This window comes from Trachypithecus francoisi, unplaced genomic scaffold (genome assembly GCF_009764315.1).
Source record: "Trachypithecus francoisi isolate TF-2019V2 unplaced genomic scaffold, Tfra_2.0 Lachesis_group1, whole genome shotgun sequence".
In the NCBI taxonomy this organism is placed as follows: domain Eukaryota; kingdom Metazoa; phylum Chordata; class Mammalia; order Primates; family Cercopithecidae; genus Trachypithecus; species Trachypithecus francoisi.
Window position 1 is genome coordinate 101,708,770 of NW_022681454.1, and position 25,011 is coordinate 101,733,780.

The window sequence follows — 25,011 nt, forward strand, 5'->3', positions numbered from 1 at the left end:
CTTGGTTGTTGATATTACCAATTATTTCTTTCTGTCACAATATACATACAGTAATTTAAAAATAATTTACAGTGCTACCTGAATATTTTTTCTTTGTAAGTTGTTTTATCTTTCTTTTTCTTTGCTTACTTATGTTTGTTTATTGTCATTAGGATCTATCAAACTAGGGCCATACAGCTGTAATACTGTATTTTAGCCAAAAACTAGGAAGCACTCAAATGCCCATCAATGGTAGAAAAACTAGTCACATTTTTATAAGATGGAATATGGTACTCAATGAAAATGAATAAAGTACAACTACATGCAGTGATTTGGATGGATATCCCAAACATAATGGAGAAAGACAGACACAAATCACTTATATTATATAATTCCATACACCTATGTATATATCAAGTATAAAAGTAGGCAAAACAAGCCATCGATAGTGGCACGCACCTATGGTCCCAGCTATTTGGGAGGCTGAGGCGGGAAGATCACTTGAGCCTAGACTTTCAGGTTCAACCAGTGCAACGTAGCAAGACCCCATCTATAAAAAAGAAAGCAATATTAACATAAGAATAGGCAGAACTACTATATTCTTAGAGAAGTTACTGTTAGGAAGACAGACAGTGACTGAGAGGCAAAATGAGGGGAAATTCCAGGGGATAGTAAATATTTTGTTTCTTAGTGTGGGTTCTACTTACCTGGGTATGTTGCATTTGTAAACTGTAAAATTATGTGCACTTTTCTGTATGTGTATTATATTGCAATAAAATTGTTTTAAAGTCAATTGGAATAGTTCTGTGTGTGGTTATGCCACGGCTTAATACAGAGTTAGATTAGGCTTCTTTTCAAACTCATTTTGCATATAGACACCCAGAATATCAGCTGCACGGCCTGTATAATGCTATCCATAGCAATGAATTTGGTCTTTTGATTTCTCAGGAGAACCTGCGCCTGTCAGGGGCTGGATCCAGAAACCTGTGGTGCCTCCTTCTCTTTTGGTTGTTCATGGAGCATGTACTACAATGGATGTAAGTTTGCCAGAAGCAAGATCCCAAGGAAGTTTAAGCTGCTTGGGGATGACCCAAAAGAGGTTTGTTTACTTCCTGACGTATAATCACTTTATTTTTCATGGAGAATTCATTAGCATAGATGGAGTGAACAATATGACATATCTTGGTAAGCTCTTATTAATCAAAGTTTTTCCCAAACTGTAGATACACACACACTATTTTTTAAGTTGGCATAATAATCATATTATGCCAAAATAATAAAATTTGAGTAACAAAAACTTCCTCGTTGGTCTTTTATGTTAACTCCAAAGTTTTAAAGGGGTGTCACTTCATTGTTAAAACTAAATGAGAATTGGTGGTTTTTTTCATATTTTGACTTTGAATTATGGAAGTTACATAAGTACTACATTCAGAAAAGACCATTTTTAGTCACATTTATATGCCATGAGATTCAAATAATTTAAAGTCACTGTAATGAATGCATTTAAGTAACTAAAACATATTTAGATTTTAATGTAACTCTAATGGAAATAAATGGACATTGATTTCTCACCAAAGTCATTGGTTTTTGTCTTGTCTCTAGAATACCTATTTCTTAAAATATAATTTGCAAATTGATAAATTTAACAACTTTTGGGTGAGCATGTAGTCTAGAGTATAGATACTCCTTGACTTATGAGGAGACTACATCCCCATAAATCCATTGTAAATTGAAAATCCATTTAATACCCCAATAAACCCACCCTAAAGTAAAAAAAAAAAAAAAAGCCATTATAGGTCAGGGACTGTCTCTGTACTAATTGAATGATTAGAAAACCTCAGTATACTTAGCATTTAGATATGACCACATTTTCAGTCATTCTATACACTTACAATTATCTTTTGAATTTTGAATACAATTCAAATATTTCCATACTATAGATATAACATTGATGAGTCCCTTTAAATGAAGAATTTGTTAACTTTATTAAGCTTTCATTTACTATTATAGTCACAATTAATAAAGCAAGTGCAAAAACTCCTGAAATCACAAAGTTTTTTTAAAGGATGTTTTCAGTAATTAAACATTACTTAAATGTGTGAGACATCATTTCATAAGACAAGAACATGAATATTAATAACAATGAAAAGTACTGATTTTGCATGCTGCCATGTTACTTTTCTACAGATAACCTTTTTTTTTGCCACTATTTTATCAATTAATAAATGTTTATCACTTTCACAAGGTTTCATGTAAACCAAATCCAGAGGATCCCAAGTAACTTACTGCCTCTGTTAGGTGGGAGAGCCCTGTTCAGAAACCTCCTCACCTTCTAAAATTTACATATCTGCTAGGTGGTTATGTCTCCCAACTTTTTTTTTTTAGAGAAATATCAATCTGAAATGAAGACGTTAAGTATAAATGGAGCAGCTAAACATGATCACCTACCATTCTTTAACAGCATATTACTTGGAAAATCTGTTCATGAGCAGGGCAGGTGGGAGTGTAACTGAGCATTTCCCCTTTCGAGTAAATTTTGCAGTTTTTCATGTATCCTGCATTCTAGTTCTGAAGTATTTTATCCATATTTGAAGTATCCAGTAAATTTTAGTTGCTCTGTGGAGAGATCATTTCATTTTTTTTTTTTTTTTTTTTGAGACGGAGTCTTGCTCTGTCGCCCAGGCTGGAGTGCAGTGGCCGGATCTCAGCTCACTGCAAGCTCCGCCTCCCAGGTTCACGCCATTCTCCTGCCTCAGCCTCCCTAGTAGGTGGGACTACAGGCACCCGCCACCATGCCCGGCTAGTTTTTTGTATTTTTTAGTAGAGACGGGGTTTCACCGTGTTAGCCAAGATGGTCTCGATCTCCTGACCTCATGATCCGCCCATCTCGGCCTCCCAAAGTGCTGGGATTACAGGCTTGAGCCACCGTGCCCGGCCTTCCAAATTTTTTAAATACTATCTTTATAAACATAAAATGTAAAGAGTAGAAAGAGAAAAATTAAGCTAAATAAGTTCTTTTAATAATTCATCTTCCTTGGTAGCTAAAACATGTGACCTCTTTAAGACCATACGGCTTCATTCCCGTAACCCTACTCCTAGCACAGGCTTGTATTTATAAAATGAAAAATATCCACATGCAAGTAGAAAATCAATCTTATGAAAAAAACAAATAGCTAGATATTTACTAGCACATATAAAATTAAATGATAGTCATGTTTTAAAGACGCTTTATTTAGTAATAAAGGCACTGTATATTGTGTTTTGGATTCAAAATGTAAGGGGAATAATCTAACTGATAGCCTCTTTTACATATAGAGAAAATGGACTTAGAATTTAATATGTAGAATTATTCACTTTATACAGGAAGAGAAACTGGAGTCTCATTTGCAAAACCTGTCCACTCTTATGGCACCAACATATAAGAAACTCGCACCTGATGCATATAATAATCAGGTAAGTTTAAATAATCATTGGCAGTGATTGTAACAATTTGCTTGTTACTAATGACCTACGTATGTCCAAAAATAGTTTTGAAAAAATGATTTTTAAATATTATTCTAACTTTTCCTCTTAATTGTTGAAACCACTGTAGTGTTCAGTTTTGAGTATATGAAAATTATACCATACAAAAGTACATTTCTTTTGTCTTTTAGCTGTTAAGACATGAGCTTTTAAGAGTCACAGGCTGTTCTATCTACTAATCTTGTTCTCATATGAATAATTTTGTTTCTGTAAACAGACGGTGGAGATTACATCAAAATTATGTGGCCCAAGCTATAGGTTCTAACCACCTATTTTTACTGCATGTCTATAAGTATAAATGAGTATTCATAAGAATTATAGATTTACAAATGCTCATGTAAAGCTATGCATATTCTAACATTATAAGTACATATACTTGTGTCCAGATGTGTCAGATTTTGCCAGATCTTCCTTTTTTGTTTGACCTTGACTTCATATACCAAGCAAAAATTTTTTTTTTCTATTTTATGTGTGTATTCTAAGCTATAGCTAGTTAAGACAGGTAGATGATTTGGTCAGAAATTGCCCATGATGAAGGCAAAAAACTAAAATCTTCACTGTTTCAGTAACACCAACAACAAAAGCATTAAGTGAAAGTCTGTTACAAACCAAACATTGTGTTTAGTCACTGGGAACATAAAGGTGAGCAGTGCCATCTCTGTCTGTCTTTAAGAATTCTGTCTTTGCCAGGCATGGTGGCTCACACCTTTAATCCCAACACTTTGGGAGGCAGAGGCAGGTGGATCACCTGAGGTCAGGAGTTCTAGACCAGCCTGACTAACATGGAGAAACCCCGTCTCTACTAGAAATACAAAATTAGCTGGACATGGTGGCAGGCACCTGTAATCCCAGCTACTCGGGAGGCTGAGGCAGGAGAATAGCTTGAACCTGGGAGGTAGAGATTGCAGTGAGCCGAAATCGCACCATTGCACTCCAGCCTGGGCAATAAGAGTAAAACTCCATCTCAAAAAAATAGAATTCCATCTTTAACTGGGTGCAGTGGCTTATACCTGTAATCTCAGCTACCCAGGAGACCAGGAGTCTGAGGCTGCAGCGAGCCATGATTGCATCACTGTGCTCCATCCTGGGTGACAAAGAAGACCCAGATTCTAAAAAAAAAAAAAACAAAAACCAAAAGAATTCCTTCTTTAGTGGAGACAGAGACATATAAAATAGCAGTTTTAGAATTACACAATTCCAACTGGAATAGAACTGTGTGCACATTTCTAAAAAAATTTAAAAAAAAACACCTAAAAGTAGACTAGATGTAATGTCACAAGTGGCCTTAGATGCTAAATAAAGATCTTTGAACTTTATTCTGTAGGTAACCATTGGGCTGTTTCAAGTGCGTGTTGGGAATGGAGGGGTAAAGTGATGTAATTTATATTTTGAAAAATTTACTTAAAAGCCAAGTAAGGGAAATATAACTTAAATCTATGTAAGATTAGAGAGAGAAGAAAGCTATTGCAATCATTGGGTAAGAGATTTTAAGGACCCAAAGAAATGGCAGGAGTTATAGCAAAAAGGAATTAAGTATGTACATGAACTAAGGTGGAGCTTAGAGAACTTGGTGACTAATTAGATGTGTGGATGGGAAGAGAATTTGGAGATCCAACAAATTTCCAGTTTGGACAGGTAGTTCTATTAACTAGTATCAGAAATCGGTAAGAAATAGTAAGTTCTGGGATGGGGAGAAGATATAAAAATTTTGTACATGCTAGGCTTGACATGCTTCTAAGTTAATTAGATGGAGAATCAGGAGAAAAATTCAGGCTAGCACTGTAGATTTGAGAGTTGGAAGAATGCTGGCAGGACTTAAAGTTGAATACATAGGAATGAAAGGAGGTTTTCAAAGTAGAGATTATAAAGAGGAGAAAGGGCTGATGATGGGATTCTGGAGCCATCAATCATTTTAGGCATGAGTGGAGGAAGAGAAGCTAATGAAGTAAGCACTGGGGGAGGGAGTAGAAGAAATGGAGTAGGAAAAGTGAAAGAGGGAGATGGATGGATGGAGGAAAGCTGGAGGTGATGAGAAGATACCCAGAGCAGAGTATACAGGAGCAATAGGTATGGGGCTCTGGGATGTGTGCTCTGTCATTTTTGTGGGATTAGATTAGTTTACACAGCAGACATGGGCAAGGGACTAATCATTCCTAAAATGATTTAGCTACTCCTCTTTTCCACTGTGGACTTTTAACAGTCCTCAACAAACTTTTTGTTGTTGTTGTTGTTGTTGTTGTTGTTGTTGGTTGGAACAATAGAGGCAAATTAAACGATGGTCTAATTGTAAGTTATTTTATGTCATAAATAACGTTTTTAGAAATGTGTATGAATATCTATGAAAAGTATTTTAAACACTATTAATAGTTGGATTAACACTGTTATTTTGTTTAGCTAGTATCACAAAGTATAAGGAGTGCTTTGATACTGTTGTAAAAGTTTAATTCTCAGCAAGAACTTCTGAAATAAATCAAGCTATAAAAATAAGGAAGTGAATGAGTCTATGTTGCTAGATTTAAAGTTGGGCCATTTTCTATTAAATTAATTTTTAATAGGTGCTATTAATCAAATGCCTTTACTTGAGGAAAGAGGCAGAATAACAAAGCATTGATGTTCTTTTTGCTCCCTTGATTCTTATTATGGACTGTCTCATACATGAAACTATTTTATACATTTCCTGAAACTTAAGTACCCAAAATAAGAAGCCATCAAAAATTTTCAAGTTATAACAAGATGAGTAGATGTAATTCCCAATACGTGTTTTAATATTTATATATGAAATAATGTGTTGATGTAATATGTAGATAAATTAAGTCAATTAATAGTTGTAAATGGATGAGGTGCTTCTGAATGGATAAAATATTTTGATATTGCATGGTAGGTACTATTGGTAATGTTCATCCATGTATGTTAATATGTTTTAGAGATCAAAATGATAGCCATGTGATGTTTCCACACAGTACATGGGAAGACCATTTGATGTTATAGATGCTGTCATAAAACCTACTATTTGATCTTTACCTCCTTTCCCCAGCTGAATGTATTACCTCTATTTCTCACATCTGAATATTCTTCCTTGCTTTATTCCTTGATTTCATAAAGTCTTATTGCTAAAGCTTAGTTGACTCTCCACAGCATCTCTTCTGTCAGTCCCATGGAATTAACCTCCAGTTTTCTCCACTTAAATGTCCTTTCTTCATGTCTATCCAGTAGACATATATTTGGCTCTGTCTTTTCTATACCTGTCTTACAATTTAACAGTAGATTTGAAATAGCAGGTTTGAATCTCAAAATCATGTGCTATTCATCATACATGAAGATGACATTTTAGACAAATGCTTCTAAGAGAGCTTTCTATGAAGATGGAAATATTCTCTATTTACGCTGTTCAGTATAATAGGCAGTAGCCACATATGATTATTATTTAACAGTTGATATATGACTAGTATAATTGAGTTTAAATTAATTTAAAAATTAACAAAAACAGCCATATGTGGATAATGGTTACCATACTCAACAGCACAACCTTAGACCATGAGGAAGACATGCATTTAGAGTTGTCTTCCAAACATTTAGATGGATTTCCAGTAATTCATTCACAAAACCCTGCATGGTATTTTTTAGGAGATGGCATAAGTCTAATTTCCAGCTGATTGTATATCTGTTTTTGTTCAAGGAACAGAATAAAGCTAACCAGACCACAGCATGAACTGAACAGCCACAAACCACACATCTATGTTAAAGAGTAGTTGGTACCTTCACTTTCCTTTGGCCAAAGTTTTATGAGGTTAAATAGACAAATACATATATGTACAAATACATATATGAATCCAACAGTAAATAATATGAAGCCACCACAAACTTTTATCATAATGCAAGTTCATCTTCTAGCCATGATGGAGTAACAGAGACTAGATATGCCTTTACACATTTAAGAAAAAAATGACAAAATATATGAAACAATGGTTTTTAGACATAGAATAAGAAGTTTAAGAGACCAGTGGCACCAGAGAGAAAGGAAATAAAAAGGTGAACCTATAATTACCCCAGTTTACTTCCTGAAGAGAGTATTAGGCTTCAGAGTAGGCAGTAGGAACCCAAACACACCCCAGCATTATCTCTGTATTAAGGAGACGAAGTTCAAAGTTTGGAGAGGCCAAGGTGACGAGAGTTCACAATTCAGAATACCAGAGAGGAGAGAGTGTTATTGAGAAGAGTTCCAGAGACCTGCTGAGGGTTCTAATCCAGTCTTCAGCTGAGTATTGAACAGCACATGCATGTGAAAAAACTTCCAAGGCTAGGTAGGGAAAGAACCATCAGAGGAAGCAGGCAGAATAATCCCTTGATCTCACACAGGACCTAGAATAGTTCTTGATCAAACCAGCCAGCCAGAGAAGACTTCATAATACTATTCATAATTGTATTGCCTTGGTAATAGAAGTAAATTTGACTGTTCTGACCTCATCTAAAAATGCTTAAAATCAAAACATAGAAGGACCAAACTGATTGTAAATAATTTAACTGCATTCCAGTACAAAAATTTTTAAAAAATCTATCAACAAGGTAAAATTTATAGTGTAGTATTACATCAAAAAATACAAGACATACAAAGAAAAAAGAAAATATAACCTTTACTGGGGAGCAGGGAGAAATCAATCAATAAAAATAGTCCCAGAACTGACATATGTGATATAATATATAGATAAGTTCATTAAAATGGCTATCATATTTCATATGCTAAAATGCTAGAGGAAAGCATGAGAGTGATAAGGCAAGATTGGAAGATATTAAAATACCCTACAATGACCTTCTAGAAGTGAAAAATATATATCTAGATTAAAAATACACTAGGTGGAATTAACATATTAAGGAACTTGAAGACATAGTAATAGAAATATTTCGCTATAAAGAAAAACAAAACTGAAAAAATGAATATGTGAAAGACCTATTAGCCAATATTGTTACACTAATATATGTGTAATTGGGGTACCAGAAGGAGGTGGGAGACAGAAAAATATTTAAAGAAACAATGGCCAAATTTTTTTCAAATTTGTTCAAAACTGTGAACCCATGGATCTCAGCAGCTCAGCAAACCCCAGATTTAAAAACAAAGACATAAAAAAAGACTATCAAAAATTGATAATCAACTTGCTTACAATCTGTGATAAAGAGAAAATCAGAAAGGCAAATGGAGAAAAAAGGACATGTTATACTTGGTGGGAAAAAATAAGACAGGAGACTTCATTCAGAAAAAGGCAAGAGAGAAGATGTAGGAGAAACACCTTTAACATACTAAAAGAAAAAAGACTATCAACCCAGAAATATATAACCAATGAAAACAGCTCTCAAAAAAGACAGCAAAATAAAGAATATTTTTTCAGACATATAAAAGCTGAAAGAATTCACCACCAGCAAACTAGCACTTTAAAAGTGTTAAAACAAAATCCTTCAGGAAGAAAGAACGTGATACCACATAGAAATCTAGATCAACATAATGAAATGAAAAGTATCAAAAATAGTAAACATGGTTAAAAGACTTTTTAAAAAATGGTAACTTGCTATCTTAAAAATATATTAATGTATTATGAGGTTTATAACATGTAGACGTAGCACAGAGGCTGAGGAATTGAAAGTATATTATTGTAAAGTACTTATACTATATATGGACCGAGTATATTACTTGGCTGTAAACTGTGAGAAGTTAAAGTACTCTGTATACCTTAAACCACTAAAAAAAAAAAAAAAAAAAAAGTATATAGCTAATCAACCAGTTAACACAGAAAAATGAAATCAATCCAGAAATGTTTTTAAACATATATAGGACCCAAAAAGATAAATATAAAAATAAATAGCAAGATGGTTTATATAAACCCAACTATATCAACAACCACATTAAATGCAAATGGTTTTAACATCCCCACTTATAAGACAGAGCTTGTGATACTGAAAAAACAAAAACCAAGAAAACCACTTTAAATATAAAGATACAAATAAATTAAAAAGATATTTTTAACACAAAAAATGATGTTAAAAAGACATAACAGGAAAAAATATGATTATTGCAGTAGGTGCAGAGAAATCACTTGATAATATTCAACATTCATAAAAGGAAACTTTCTCAACCTATTTAATACATAAATGAAAAGCCAAAAGCTAACATTATACTTAGTGGTGAAATACTAATACTTTACCCCTAAGGTAAAGAACAAAACAACAATGTCCATTTTTAACCAACCACTTCTATTCAACATCAAACTGTAAATTTTAGAAAGTACAATAAAGTAAAAAAGCAATCAAGATTGTGTAGGAAAAAATAAAACTGTAGTTTTTGCAGATGACATGTTTATCTACAGAAGAAGTCTCAAAAAACTACCAGAAAATGAAATTAATATATGAATTTAGCAAAGTTGTAAAATACAAAATTCAAATGTATTTTTATATACTAGCAATAAATAAAACAAAATAAACGATTAAAATAGCATCAAAACTATAAAATTCTTAGACATAAATTTGACAAAAATGTATAAGATAATATACTGGAAACTAAAACATTGCTGAGATAAATTATGGAAAACATCAGTAACTGGAGAGATACACTATGTTCATGGATCAAAAGACTTAAGATGTCAGTTCTACTCCAAACTAATCAATATGTTCAATACATGTTTCAAAACCCCAGCAGGTTTTTTGAAAGAATTGGACAAGATGACTCTAAAATATATATACTTGGAAATGCAAAGGACTTGGAATAGTCAAACAATATTTTAAAAGAAGAGCGGAATTTGAGACTATATATTGCATGGTTTTCAGATTTACTAAAATCTATACTTGCTACTGTCTGTCAAGACAGTTTGATATTGCCCCGGTGCAGTGGCTCACGCCTGTAATTCCAGCACTTTCGAAGGCTGAGGCGGTTGGATCACTTGAGGCCAGGAGTTTGAGACCAGCCTGGCCAAAATGGCAAAATCCCATCTCTAGTAAAAATACAAAAAATTAGCAGGGCATGGTGGTGTGTGCTTATAGTACCAGCTGCTTGGGAGGTTGAGGCCTGAGAATTGCTTGAATCCTGGAGGCGGAGGTTGCAGTGAGCCCAGATCATGCCACTGCACTCCAGCCTGGGTGACAGAGTAAGACTCTGTCTCAATAAATAAATAAATAAAATTTTAAAAAGTTTGATATTGACATACCTACATACACACCATCATACACAAGTGGATCAATTGAGAATCCTTAAGTAGACCCAACATATATGGTCAATTGATTTTTAACAAAGATGATTCAGTTGGGAAGGGAAAAGCATTTTATCTAGTGGTATCTGAACAGTTGGAAAGCCATAAAGGAAAAATGATCATCTTGACCCTTAATTTCACACCATTTGTAAAAATTAAGTCCAAAAAAATCCATTTATATGAAATTCTAGAAAATGTAAATCTGTAGTGATAGATTAGTAGTTGTCTGGGAACAAAGCAGGAAGCATGAATTGCACAGGGGCATGATAAAATTTTTAAGAGTGATGAATATGTACTTTATTTTGGTTGTGACAAATATAAAAACTCAAATAGCACACTTTAAATATATGCTATTTAGTGTATGTCAATTATGGCCTCAATAATACTGTAAAATAAAAACTTTACCATGTCAAGATATTTGCTCTGTTTTGTGTCATTCCATTTTGTTTCTGGATATAAAGTTCAAAACATTTTTTAAAGTTCTAAATGGTCTAAATACTAGTGAGTTTTTGGTCTAAGGGTAAAACTAACTACTTTCCCATTCACTCACACTTTTATTTTTCAGATTGAATATGAACACAGAGCACCAGAGTGCCGTCTGGGTCTGAAGGAAGGCCGTCCATTCTCAGGGGTCACTGCATGTTTGGATTTCTGTGCTCATGCCCATAGAGACTTGCACAACATGCAGAATGGCAGCACATTGGTAAGTGGGGCTGAGGACAGCTTAGCAGCTGTATGAGTCTGTTCTCACACTGCTAATAAACACATGCACGAGACTGGGTAATTTATAAAGTAAAGAGATTTAATTGACTCACAGTTCCACATGGCTGTGGAGGCCTCACAATCATAGCTGAAGGCAAATGAGGAGCAAAGTCATGCCTTACATGGCGGCAAGCAAGAGAACATGTGCAGGGGAACTCGCCTTTATAAAATCATCAGATCTTGTGAGACTGACTCTCACGAGAACAGCATGGGAAAGACCCACCCCCATAATTCAATTACTTCCCACCGGGTCCTTCCCAAAACATGGGAACTTTGGGAGCTACAAATCAAGATGAGATTTAGGTGGGGACAAAGTCAGACCATATCAGCAGCATCTCATGTCGAGGAGCAGAACACTGGAATTTAGTAGCATTTGGTTAGAATATGTTGTCTGCAGGTTTCACTGGACAACAATATTTTCATGAATGTATTCCTGTTGCAAAGTGACCTGCTTTGGCATAACTAATACTCTCATGATACGTTGGCACATTGATGTCCTGTCAATTGTGTTGACAAGCATGTGAGAATCATGGAAATCCTTGGTGTTAATCTAAACCAGTGACTATGCATGCCAGTTACAGTTAACTGCCAGGAAAATCTCAAAATTCAGTGCCAGTTACCTGGTAGATTATAATCAGTTAAACAAAACACCATAAACAAGCCAAGGTACCCATTCACCTTACAGAGAGAGAAGCATCAATGAGAAACACATCATCATTGTCCCAGTAACTATGGTAACCTACTGTAAAGGATTCACAGTGCAAAAGAGCCTGACTACATATTACAGTGGGTAAAATGGATTTTTATATTTAAATTATATTTATATTTATATAGTTATATACATGTTTATATATAAATCATATAATTATATATAAATTATATAATTAAGTATATATATTTATATTAAAATTATATATAAATTATATAATATATAATTTATATATAATATATAGAGAACATACACCAACATATTTGTAGAGATAAAGAACAAAATGTTCTGTTGAAAAACTTATAAATCAGTCAACCTAATGAATCAACATGGATGTAGGTATAGTTGAGGAAGATGGCCAGTGAGAATATGGAAATAGGTATCAGGAATTAAAGTCATATTCTAGGGCAGAAAAGCATTCAGGGAGGTATTAGATGATAGCTGAAGTAATTTGAAGAAGCTGGTATGAAGTTTTTGTTGAGAAGCAGAGAAGGTATTCATTTAATCGTCTAGATCAGAGATTGGAGAACTCTCCTCTATAAAGGGCAAGATAATAAATATTTTAGGCATTGCAGGCCACATAGGATTTCTGTCACATTGTTTGGTGGTTTTGTTTTTTTAAAACCTTGAAAATGTGAAAACCATTCTTAGTTTAGTGGCCATACAAACACAAGCTGTGAGGCACATTAGCCATAGGTTCTGGTTTGCTAACTTCTGATCCAGGAGAACAAACACAAGGTCTACCAACCACCCCAACATCTAAAATCATCACTAATCATGTACTCAGCACCTGCTCATTATTAGGAGGCTATGCTAGTTTCTGAAAAGCAGAAGTAGTAAATGATAACTGGAGCTATAGTGCATCCTAATATAACCATGTTTCATTCCAGCAAGGTGACAGAGAGTAAGATGAAGAGAAGGATGTTTAGAATCAAGAAGAATTTGCCTCTGATAGAGCATGGGTTCTGTGAAGTGAAATGGAAAGGAGCACTAGATAAGAACTGAATAGTGTTAAATATGTATGGGAAAAGTAACAAGGTGCTCAGAGACATGACTTTGAAGACTTTTCTGGGCAGGAAGTGACAGAGTCATTAATACCATCTCATGTTAAAGTTATTTCTGAAGTCAGTCCATTATGATCACATTTCTAAAGTCAGTCCATTATGATCACATTTCTCTCAAGAATGTCTTCTGATTTTATATTAGATCACATTGTTTCCATTGATCAAAAACACTAAATACTAAAAAGCTAGTGTTTTTAAAACCACAAATAATCTTTTACCAAAGCTAATGTAATTGTGGTAACCAAAGAAAAAAGTACCATTTAATTATCAAAGCAACAGAGTTAGCTTTCCTCCCTCCACCCCATACCCTTTTCAGAGTACCCACTTATATGTGGTCATATTTCAGAAAAGAAATAAAGAGAAAGGTTTGACAGAGTACAAAGGAGGATGATAGTGAAAATAGTATGAGGTTGCATAGTACCTATATCAACCAAATCTTTACCTTTTCATTTTTTATATTTTTACTTCCGTTATCTTATGGAAATTTCTTAAACATAAAGAGTTAGGTGTCAGGTATGTGGAAAGACATTAAATTAGTGTTCAGAAGTATGAGATGAGGCAAATGTGATACTACCAAAAACAGAGGAAGTCATTTCATAGAAAAAAACTTTTCACCTCTTTTTGAAGAGGCTTCACATCTAGCACATCTATTTTTGAAGTGTGAAAAGCAAGAGAGTTCTTCATTTTGGGGGAGTGTTGCTTCTTCCCATAGACAGAAACCTATGTGAAGAACAAGGGTCACCACAGGTAACCTGTTCCTGATAGACTCAGAGAAAGGATGGGTGGGCAATGTCAATTCCTCTTATCTCCCTGTGCCATTTTGATACTATTTTCATTAATAACAGGTAGAATGGTTTTATGGTAATATACATGTCACTGATCTGGATCAACTAGGCCACCAACACAAATCTGGATACTGAGAGGAGAAAGATACACACACACACACACATTTTCTTTGGGACCTGTAGCTGAGGCTGTCACGTCTTACTTCCCTACCAGGTATGCACTCTCACTAGAGAAGACAATCGAGAATTTGGAGGAAAACCTGAGGATGAACAGCTTCACGTTCTGCCTTTATACAAAGTCTCTGATGTGGATGAGTTTGGGAGTGTGGAAGCTCAGGAGGAGAAAAAGCGGAGTGGTGCCATTCAGGTATTGAGTTCTTTTCGGCGGAAAGTCAGGATGTTAGCAGAGCCGGTCAAGACTTGCCGACAAAGGAAACTAGAAGCCAAGAAAGCTGCAGCTGAAAAGCTTTCCTCCCTGGAGAACAGCTCTAAAAATGAAAAGGAAAAGTCAACCCCATCACGTGCAAAACAAACTGAAAATGCAAGCCAGGCTAAACAGTTGGCAGGTAAATTGAATGTAAAGCATTTGTAGATAAATGTGTTGTGTGGTATATTAAAAATGAACATTATTTTGGTTTTGCCCCCATCAACTTGTAAGTTCTTGGGTACATATGCAGGATGTGCAGGTTTATTATATAAGTAAACATGTGCCATGGTGATTTGCTGCACAGATCAACCCATTACCTAGGTATTAAGCCCAGCATCTTCCTGATGCATCCCTACCAACAGGCCCCAGTGTGTGTTGTCCCCACCCCCCTACTATGTGTCCATGTGCTCTCATTGTAAAATGAACATTGTTAATTTTGGAAAGTTAACATCAGTCATGGTCTTAGTTCTGTGCCAGAATCTTCTCTAAAGTAGCAAGGGCCAGGCTTTGTTCTCAGAGGTGGTAATAAGATACTGTACCATCAACATGGAAAACATGGAAAAGTTTGGATTTTATTCTATAATAAACAGCAACATTTTTTAACAGGTAAGTGATATGATGAAATTCATTGTAATTTGGCAGTAGGCCAAATTAGTAGAGGAGCTAATAGTCTGGAGACAGACACAGTAAACCAGGACTGAGGTAACAAGACCTTGAATTTTGTTAGTTAGTAGCAAAGATCTAGCAAAATGGTGCAAATGAGCTCTTCAAAATAGGAAAACGAAAATCAATATATTGGTGACAAAACATTGGGATGAAAGAGTAGAAAAATTTAAAGATGACTCCAAAGTTTTAAACCTAAACTTAGCCTGTTTTAGGGTTCTAAAACAGTACTATTTATTGAAGTAAGAAGTTTGAAAATATGATTGAGAGAGAGAGGATAATAAAACCTTTCCTTAGACATTTTGAGTCTGTGGTTTAGGAGGGGTTCTACATGTAGATATCCTATAAAACTTTTACCCATCGAAATAGATTACAGCTGTAGTAATAACAATAGAACATTATTCATGAATACTAAGTTATTTTCTTTCCATAGCCTCTTGCTTTATGTCTGCAGTTTGTAAAAAGAAAAAAAAATCCAAAATTTGGAGATGTTATTGGCCTGGCCATTAACAAAAGCAGACCAGTTTGCTTAGAACTAGCCATCTTTGCTGCTTCGTGATGTCAAATTTCTCTACTGATTCATTTCCAAGCTCAGAGGAACTAATTTCCAAGCTCAGAGGAACTAAGTTAATTAATTTAGAACAATATGCGAAAGATGCTTGATAAGTGTTTATTGATTCATTGACTTCTCTAATACTGTTCATTTAGGTTAGCTGTGAAATATAATCAGTTAGAACCTTGTCTCTGCTCCCTTTTAACTGGCTTCTGCAGGTAATAATCACTTCTATTCCCAGAACTGCCATTGCAGTTTCATCTATTTGTTCTTAACTCGTATGACTTTTTAAAGTGAGGTCAAAACAGAAATATGACTTTTATAAGTTTCATTTACAAAGCTGAAAGTTTCTTTAAAGTGTTATCTACAACTGTGTTAACTTCCTTTCTGGAAAGCCTGCTCATAAAGTAGCATTTGTTGATTATATAAGATGCTTTTTGTGTTTAAATGCGTGTCATTTTTTCACAACATTCCTGAATCTTACATAATAAATATTATTTTAATTATGTAGCAAATTCCATTGCATGCCAGGCAATGAAGAAGTAAAATAAAGCATTGTCCCTCCCATTTAGGAATTTACTTACCAGTGTGGGTGAAGAGAGGGCTAAAAACATACCTATAATACATTGTGAGTATTGCGTTATCAGATCTATCTTTGCAGTTGAGTATTACCAAAAGCACTAGAAGATGAGGTCACAGTGGTCCCTTGAGGAAGGGATGACTACACCAAGGAAGGGTAGGGAGAGAGGGAGGAAAAAGGAGGACACTTCAAGCAGAGGCATGTTCGGAAGTTCCAAAGATCGTGTTGCTCTCAATGGAATGGCTTTGGATGTTTATTACATTTTTTTTTTCCACTAAGTTCTGCATTTTTAATGCCTTAGACGAAAAATTGTGCTGGATAATGAGCAGAACCCTGACTTTGCTCTTACCTTTGCTTAATTGGTGTTGTATATTCCTAGTGGAGTTTCTTACATACATTTAAGTATCCTCACTAGACTTCATAAATAATCATCAACATCAAAGATATCTGTTTCTGTTCTCTCTTACCCTGTCCACAGAACTTTTGCGACTTTCAGGACCAGACATGCAGCAGTCCCAGCAGCCCCAGCCTCTACAGAAGCAGCCACCACAGCCCCAACAGCAGCAGAGACCCCAGCAGCAGCAGCCACATCACCCTCAGACAGAGTCTGTCAACTGTTATTCTGCTTCTGGATCCACCAATCCATACATGAGACGGCCCAATCCAGTTAGTCCTTATCCAAGCTCTTCACACACTTCAGATATCTATGGAAGCACCAGCCCTATGAACTTCTATTCCACCTCATCTCAAGCTGCAGGTTCATATTTGAATTCATCTAATCCCATGAACCCTTACCCTGGGCTTTTGAATCAGAATAACCAATATCCATCATATCAATGCAATGGAAACCTATCAGTGGACAACTGCTCCCCATATCTGGGTTCCTATTCTCCCCAGTCTCAGCCCATGGATCTTTATAGGTATCCAAGCCAAGACCCTCTGTCTAAGCTAAATCTACCACCCATCCATACACTTTACCAGCCAAGGTTTGGAAATAGCCAGAGTTTTACATCTAAATACTTAGGTTATGGAAACCAAAATATGCAGGGAGATGGTTTCAACAGTTGTACCATTAGACCAAATGTACATCATGTAGGGAAATTGCCTCCTTATCCCACTCATGAGATGGATGGCCCCTTCATGGGAGCCACCTCTAGATTACCACCCAATTTGAGCAGTCCAAACATGGACTATAAAAATGGTGAACATCATTCACCTTCTCACATAATCCATAACTACAGTGCAGCTCCGGGCATGTACAACAGCTCTCTTCATGCCCTGCATCTCCAAAACAAGGAAAATGACATGCTTTCCCACACAGCTAATGGGTTATCAAACATGCTTGCAGCTCTTAACCATGATAGAACTGCTTGTGTCCAAGGAGGCTTACACAAATTAAGTGATGCTAATGGTCAGGAAAAGCAGCCATTGGCACTAGTCCAGGGTGTTGCTTCTGGTGCAGAGGACAACGATGAGGTCTGGTCAGACAGCGAGCAGAGCTTTCTGGATCCTGACATTGGGGGAGTGGCCGTGGCTCCAACTCATGGGTCAATTCTCATTGAGTGTGCAAAGCGTGAGCTGCATGCCACAACCCCTTTAAAGAATCCCAATAGGAATCACCCCACCAGGATCTCCCTCGTCTTTTACCAGCATAAGAGCATGAATGAGCCAAAACATGGCTTGGCTCTTTGGGAAGCCAAAATGGCTGAAAAAGCCCGTGAGAAAGAGGAAGAGTGTGAAAAGTATGGCCCAGACTATGTGCCTCAGAAATCCCATGGCAAAAAAGTGAAACGGGAGCCTGCTGAGCCACATGAACCTTCAGAGCCCACTTACCTGCGTTTCATCAAGTCCCTTGCCGAAAGGACCATGTCCGTGACCACAGACTCCACAGTAACTACATCTCCATATGCCTTCACTCGGGTCACAGGGCCTTACAACAGATATATATGATATCACCCCCTTTTGTTGGTTACCTCACTTGAAAAGACCACAACCAACCTGTCAGTAGTATAGTTCTCGTGACATGGGCAGTGGGGAAAGGTCACAGTATTCATGACAAATGTGGTAGGAAAAACCTCAGCTCACCAGCAACAAACGAGGTTATCTTACCACAGCACTTAATTTTCACTGGCTCCCAAGTGGTCACAGATGGCATCTAGGAAAAGACCAAAGCATTCTATGCAAAAAGAAGGTGGGGAAGAAAGTGTTCCACAATTTACATTTTTAAACACTGGTTCTATTATTGGACGAGATATGTAAATGTGATTCCCCCCCCTTACAACTCTACACATCTGTGACCACTTTTAATAATATCAAGTCTGCATAGTCATGGAACACAAATCAAACAAGTACTGTAGTATTACAGTGACAGGAATCTTAAAATACCATCTGGTGCTGAATATATGATGTACTGAAATACTGGAATTATGGCTTTTTGAAATGCAGTTTTTACTGTAATCTTAATATTAACTTTTATTTATCAAAATAGCTACAGGAAGCATAAATGAATAGCAGGAAAACACTGAATTTGTTTGGATGTTCTAAGAAATGGTGCTAAGAAAATGGTGTCTTTAATAGCTGAAAATTTAATGCCTTTATATCATCAAGATGCTGTCAGTGTACTCCAGTGCCCTTGAATAGTAGGGGTACCTTTTCATTCAAGTTTTTATCATAATTACCTATTCTTACACAAGCCTAGTTTTTAAAATGTGGACATTTTAAAGGCCTCTGGATTTTGCTCATCCAGTGAAGTCCTTGTAGGACAATAAAAGTATATATGTACATATATACACAAACATGTATATGTGCACGCACATGTATATGTATAAATATTTGAAATGGTGTTTTAGAAGCACTTTGTCTACCTAAGCTTTGACAACTTGAACAATGCTAAGGTACTGAGACGTTTAAAAAACAAGTTTACTTTCATTTTAGAATGCAAAGTTGATTTTTTTAAGGAAACAAGGAAAGCTTTTAAAATATTTTTGCTTTTAGCCATGCATCTGCTGATGAGCAATTGTGTCCATTTTTAACACAGCCAGTTAAATCCACCATGGGGCTTACTGGATTCAAGGGAATACGTTAGTCCACAAAACATGTTTTCTGGTGCTCATCTCACATGCTATACTGTAAAACAGTTTTATACGAAATTGTATGACAAGTTCATTACTCAAAAATGTACAGTTTTAAGAATTTTCTATTAACTGCAGGTAATAGCCGCATGCTACAGACTCAACAAAGCTAGTTCACTGAAGCCTATGCTATTTTATGGATCATATACTCTTCAGAGAGCTGAATGGCAGTCTGCCTTTGTGTTGATAATTATGTACATTGTGATGTTGTCATTTCTTAGCTTAAGTGTCCTCTTTAACAAGAGGATTGAGCAGACTGATGCCTGCATAAGATGAATAAACAGGGTTAGTTCCATGTGAATCTGTCAGTTAAAAAGAAACAAAAACAGGCAGCTGGTTTGCTGTGGTGGTTTTAAATCATTAATTTGTATAAAGAAGTGAAAGAGTTGTATAGTAAATTAAATTGTAAACAAAACTTTTTTAACGCAATGCTTTAGTATTTTAGTACTGTAAAAAAAATTATATATATACATATATATATGAGTTTGAAGCAGAATTCACATCATGATGGTGCTACTCAGCCTGCTACAAATATATCATAATGTGAGCTAAGAATTCATTAAATGTTTGAGTGATGTTCCTACTTGTCATATACCTCAACACTAATTTGGCAATAGGATATTGAACTGAGAGTGAAAGCATTGTGTACCATCATTTTTTTCCAAGTCCTTTTTTTTATTATTAAAAAAAAAGCATACCTTTTTTAAATACTTGATTTCTTAGCAAGTATAACTTGAACTTCAACCTTTTTGTTCTAAAAATTCAGGGATATTTCAGCTCATGTTCTCCTTATGCCAACATGTCACCTGTGTTTATGTAAAATTGTTGTAGGTTAATAAATATATTCTTTGTCAGGGATTTAACCCTTTTATTTTGAATCCCTTCTATTTTACTTGTACATGTACTGATGTAACTAAAACTAATTTTGTAAATCTGTTGGCTCTTTTTATTGTAAAGAAAAGCATTTTAAAAGTTTGAGGAATCTTTTGACTGTTTCAAGCAGGTAAAAAACATATTACAATGAAAATAGAATGCACTGAGTTGATAAAGGGAAAAATTGTAAGGCGGGAGTTTGGCAAGTGACTGTTGGCCAGCGACTTTTCACTCTCTAAGTTTTTTTGATCCTATAATCACTGAAGGTACATACTCCATGAGGACTTCCCTCAAACAGGCAAACACCTACAGGCATGGTGTGCAATAGATTGTACAATTACATTTTGGCCTAAATACATTTTTGCTTACTAGTATTTAAAATAATTTATCAGAGGAGGCATTTGGGTTTTATTGGTCAAATCTTTGTAAGCTGGCTTTTGTCTTTTTAAAAAATATATTGAATTTGTGGTTGTATCCAGTTTGCAAACATTTCCAAAAATGTTTGCTTTGCTTACAAACCACGATTTTAATGTTTTTTGTATACCATAATACCTAGCCCCAAACATTTAGTTACTACATGTGCATTTGGTGATTTTGATCAGCCATTCTTAATATTTGATTTCTGTATCACCTACTGTCATTTGTTAAACCGCTGGCCAACAAGAACAGGAAGTATAGTTTGGGGGGTTGGGGAGAGGTGACATAAGGAAGAGAAGAAACTGAGTGGCATATTGTAAATATCAGATCTGTAATTGTAAATATAAAACCTGCCTCAGAATGAATGGAAAGCAGATCTACAATTTGCTAATATAGGAATATCAGGTTGACTATATAGCCATACTTGAAAATGCTTCTGAGTGGTGTCAACTTTACTTGAATGAATTTTTCATCTTGATTGACGCACAGTGATGTACAGTTCACTTCTAAAGCTAGTGGTTAACTTGTGTAGGGAACTTTCGCAGTTTGACACTAAGATAATGAACTTCTGTGTGCATTTTTCTATGCTTTTTTTAAAAACTAGTTTCATTTTCATGAGATGTTTGTTTATAAGATCTGAGGATGGTTATAAATACTGTAAGTATTGTAATGTTATGAATGCAGGTTATTTGAAAGCTGTTTATTATTATATCATTCCTGACAATGCTATGTGAGTGTTTTTAATAAAATTTATATTTATTTAATGCACTCTAAGTGTTGTCTTGCTGAAGTTTTTTTAGTGCTTGAATGACTGCCACCTCAATGAAGAAAAGGGAGTAAAAAATAATTTTTAAAGACATTTTTAAGATAGGTAGTCTTATGTTAAACTGTATCTAAGATAATACCCAAATAATTAAGGCCAAAGTATTTCTCTGGTTAAATGGTGTAGATATTCACTCACTTTTTCTTCCAACTAACTTTTTAGTGTATTCACTTTGCATGTGTAGACAGTATAAAACAGATATAGAGTAAAGCACCTCTAATCTTAGATTAGGAAGTCCCCTCCAGTGTTCTGGGAAGGGTTTCAGTGATAGCAGGTACACTAAAGTTGAATTCATATTGCTTAGATCTAAGGCCAACTCTGTTTTCAGACTCTCATCTTCCACTTCTTGCCTACTCTTCTTACTGGAAGATACTTCTTCCTGTATGTCAGAAGGGCAGAGTGGTAGGCTGGAAGAATGAGGAGAGGTGGCCTGGAAGGTATCAGACAAATACCCTTGTCCTCATCTAGTCCCACTTGGCTTCAAGGAGCTTGAGGCTAAATTATCCTTATCTCTACCCATTCTCTGCCATGTGAATCATCCCATACATAATATCAGTGCACTCCAGCTGAAACACTTACTAGAACCACAAGATGCTAAACAATCGTTGTGGGAATCTTCCAGCCCTCCATCCTTCCCAAATTGGCAGAGAAATCATTTTCATCATGCATGAAGTAAAGGAATTCCCTTTCTCACATTTCTTTCTGTTCAGTCTGGGCCAAATCTGATTCAAATAGTGCAATCCAGGAAATGACTACCATTTAGTAACCTCTGAGCTTATTGACTGGGAGATTCCTCCAGGACTCTGCAAGCCAGGATATTAGGAGAAGCCACAACATCTCTGTTAAAACATAGTGATCTAATGACTTGGCTTTTGTTTTAATTTCAACCCTCTGAGTACATTGTCAACCTTCATTTCACCATACATCATCTGGCTGAACCTTGGGAACCTCCCACTCCACATTTGCGAGTCTCCACTGCCCAGGGCAGGGAGAATTTAAGACTCCACAAGCTCAAAAGCCTTTCCTGCTAGAGCCCCATTCTGCTAGGATCTCTACTAGTGGAGGCTGCTGATGCTAGCACACTATAAATGAAGGTGTGGGAAGGCTTGCTGCTTCTGAGCCTGCAGGTGGACTTGAACAGGGGAAACAGCTGGAAATGACAGATGAGCCAGCATTCACAAAGCTTTGTTTTTAGCCCCTTGCCTCTCCTGGAAAGACATACCAAGGACAAACCTTTTCTTGTAGGCACACACAGCTGCCCTGTCACACAATACTACCCATTTCTTCCTCACTTTTTTTAGTTGGTTTATAGTAAAAATCCTTCCACTACGGGTAATTCTAGCTTATCTTTGAGTCCTGCTTGATTCCACTGCCCAGCACTCATCAGCTGTGTAAGAGCCAGACTTAGTGAGAAAAGTCATTTTTCAACAAGGCACCTAATCCTTAGAGTGTGGAGAATTTTAGATTGATTTTGTTGGTTTAAAGGCCATCTGGAGGCGAGTATCAAAAAAAAAAAAAAAAGGTCTGGGGAAGCATCTTTTCTTCCCTTAATTGATTTGAGGGGCATGCTTGTTTCATGAAGACACTTGCTTATTAAATCACCAAACTTATCAGTAAGGAGTCAGGGACTTTCTCCCTACCACCCCCCAACCCCGTCAATACACTCAAAGTTGTTGAAAGAATGAGAAAGTGTTCACAAAAGATGCTTAGAAGAGAATTAACTCATTTATTTTGGTTTTACTAGGAGAATTGTTTAAAAGAACAAAGATACTTTTGTTCCCGTATATTAGAGGCTACCTGCCTAAATTCTCTCTAACCAGGTAATTTCTCACAAACTTCCTTGGTTTTCCCATCCAACATTCACTCTTTAAAAGAGCCAGTTTCCCTCACCTATATACTCAACAAATACGGTTTTTTTTGGAGGGGCTTCTTTTTATGCTGTTTCAAAAGGAGTTAATGTCCTCAATTTGGCATTTTACTCTCTAATGAATTTTTTTTGGTACAAATGTATGAGGTATGTGAGAAAGTTTGTTACATATATATAATGCATAGTGATCAAGTCAGTGTATTTTAGGGTATCCACACCGAAGTACAACATTTTTCTTAAGCACAGTCACCCTATTCTATTATTTTTTTTTTTTCTGAGATGGAGTCTTACTCTGTCACCTAGGCTGGAGTACAGTGGCACAATCTCAGGTCACTGCAATCTCCACCTCCTGGGTTCAAGTGATTCTCCCACCTCAGCCTCCCGAGTAGCTGGGACTACAGGCGCATGCCACCACACTTGGCTAATTTTTTGTATTTTTAGTAGAGTCAGGGTTTCGCCATATTGGCCAGGCTGGTCTCAAACTTCTGACCTCAGGTGACCCACCCACCTTGGCCTCCCAAAGTACTGGGATTACAGGTGTGCACCACTGCACATGGCCAAATATTGACTTCATTCTATCTTACTATATATTTGTATACTTTAAGCCAGTTCTCTTCATTCTCTCCTCTCCCCGCAATCACCCTTCCCAGTCTCTGTTATGTCTTTCCACTCTCTACCTCCGTGTGATCAAATTTTTTAGCTCCCACATATAACCCACATATAACATGTGATATTTGTCTTGTGCCTGGCTTATTTCACTTAACGACCGCTCAGTGCCATCTACGTTGCTGCAAGTCATAAGATTTCATTCTTTTCTGTGGCTGCTCCATCATATGTATATCACATTTTCTTTATCTATTCAACCACTGGTGGACATACAGGTTATTCCATGTCTTTACTATTGTGAATAGTGCTGCCATAAATATGCAGTGCAGAGATCCCTTTGATGTACTGACGTCTTTCCTTTTAGGTCGTAGGAGGATTGTTGGATTGAATGACAGTTCTATTTTTAGTTTAAGAAATTTCCATACTGTCCTCTATAGTGGCTGTACAATTTACATTCCCACAAACAACGTAAAAAGAGTTCCCTTGGCCGGGCGCGGTGGCTCTTGGCTGTAATCCCAGCACTTTGGGATGCCGAGGCAGGCGGATCACGTGGTCAGGAGATAGAGGCTATCCTGGCTCACACAGTGAAAACCCATCTCTACTAAAATACAAAGCAAAATTAGCCGGGCGTGGTGGCGGGTGCCTGTAGTCCCAGCTATTCGGGAGGCTGAGGCAGGAGAATGGCGTGAACCCAGGAGGCGGAGCTTGCAGTGAGCCGAGATCGCGCCACCGTACTCCAGCCTGGGCGACAGAGTGAGACTCCCTCTCAAAAAAAAAAAAAAAAGAGTTCCCTTTTCTCTGCATCCTTGCCAACAGTATTTGTTTTGTTTTGTTTTAATAATAGCTATTCTGAATGGCAATAAGATAATATCTCATTGTGGATATAAACTTACATTTCTCTGATTACCGATATACATCACTGATTATTACTGATAAGCCTGTTTGCCAAATGGCAAATAATCAGTAATAATCTATATCAGTATAGACTGTGTCATTCTGATTACTGATTATAAACCTGTTT

At 36.2% G+C, this 25,011-nt stretch overlaps 1 protein-coding gene across 2 annotated transcripts in view; it reads left to right on the forward strand.

Annotated features, from left to right (window-relative positions):
• TET2 (tet methylcytosine dioxygenase 2) overlaps positions 1 to 21,468 on the forward strand; it is a 146,997-nt gene extending 125,529 nt beyond the window's left edge. For both annotated transcript variants that reach the window (XM_033214910.1, XM_033214911.1), the window contains 5 exons: positions 928 to 1,078; positions 3,343 to 3,432; positions 11,296 to 11,433; positions 14,265 to 14,616; positions 16,752 to 21,468. In XM_033214910.1, the coding sequence (XP_033070801.1) occupies positions 928 to 1,078; positions 3,343 to 3,432; positions 11,296 to 11,433; positions 14,265 to 14,616; positions 16,752 to 18,223 (2,203 nt within the window). In that variant the 3' untranslated portion in view covers positions 18,224 to 21,468. The remainder of the gene's footprint in view (positions 1 to 927; positions 1,079 to 3,342; positions 3,433 to 11,295; positions 11,434 to 14,264; positions 14,617 to 16,751) is intronic.
• Positions 21,469 to 25,011: the final 3,543 nt, after the last annotated feature.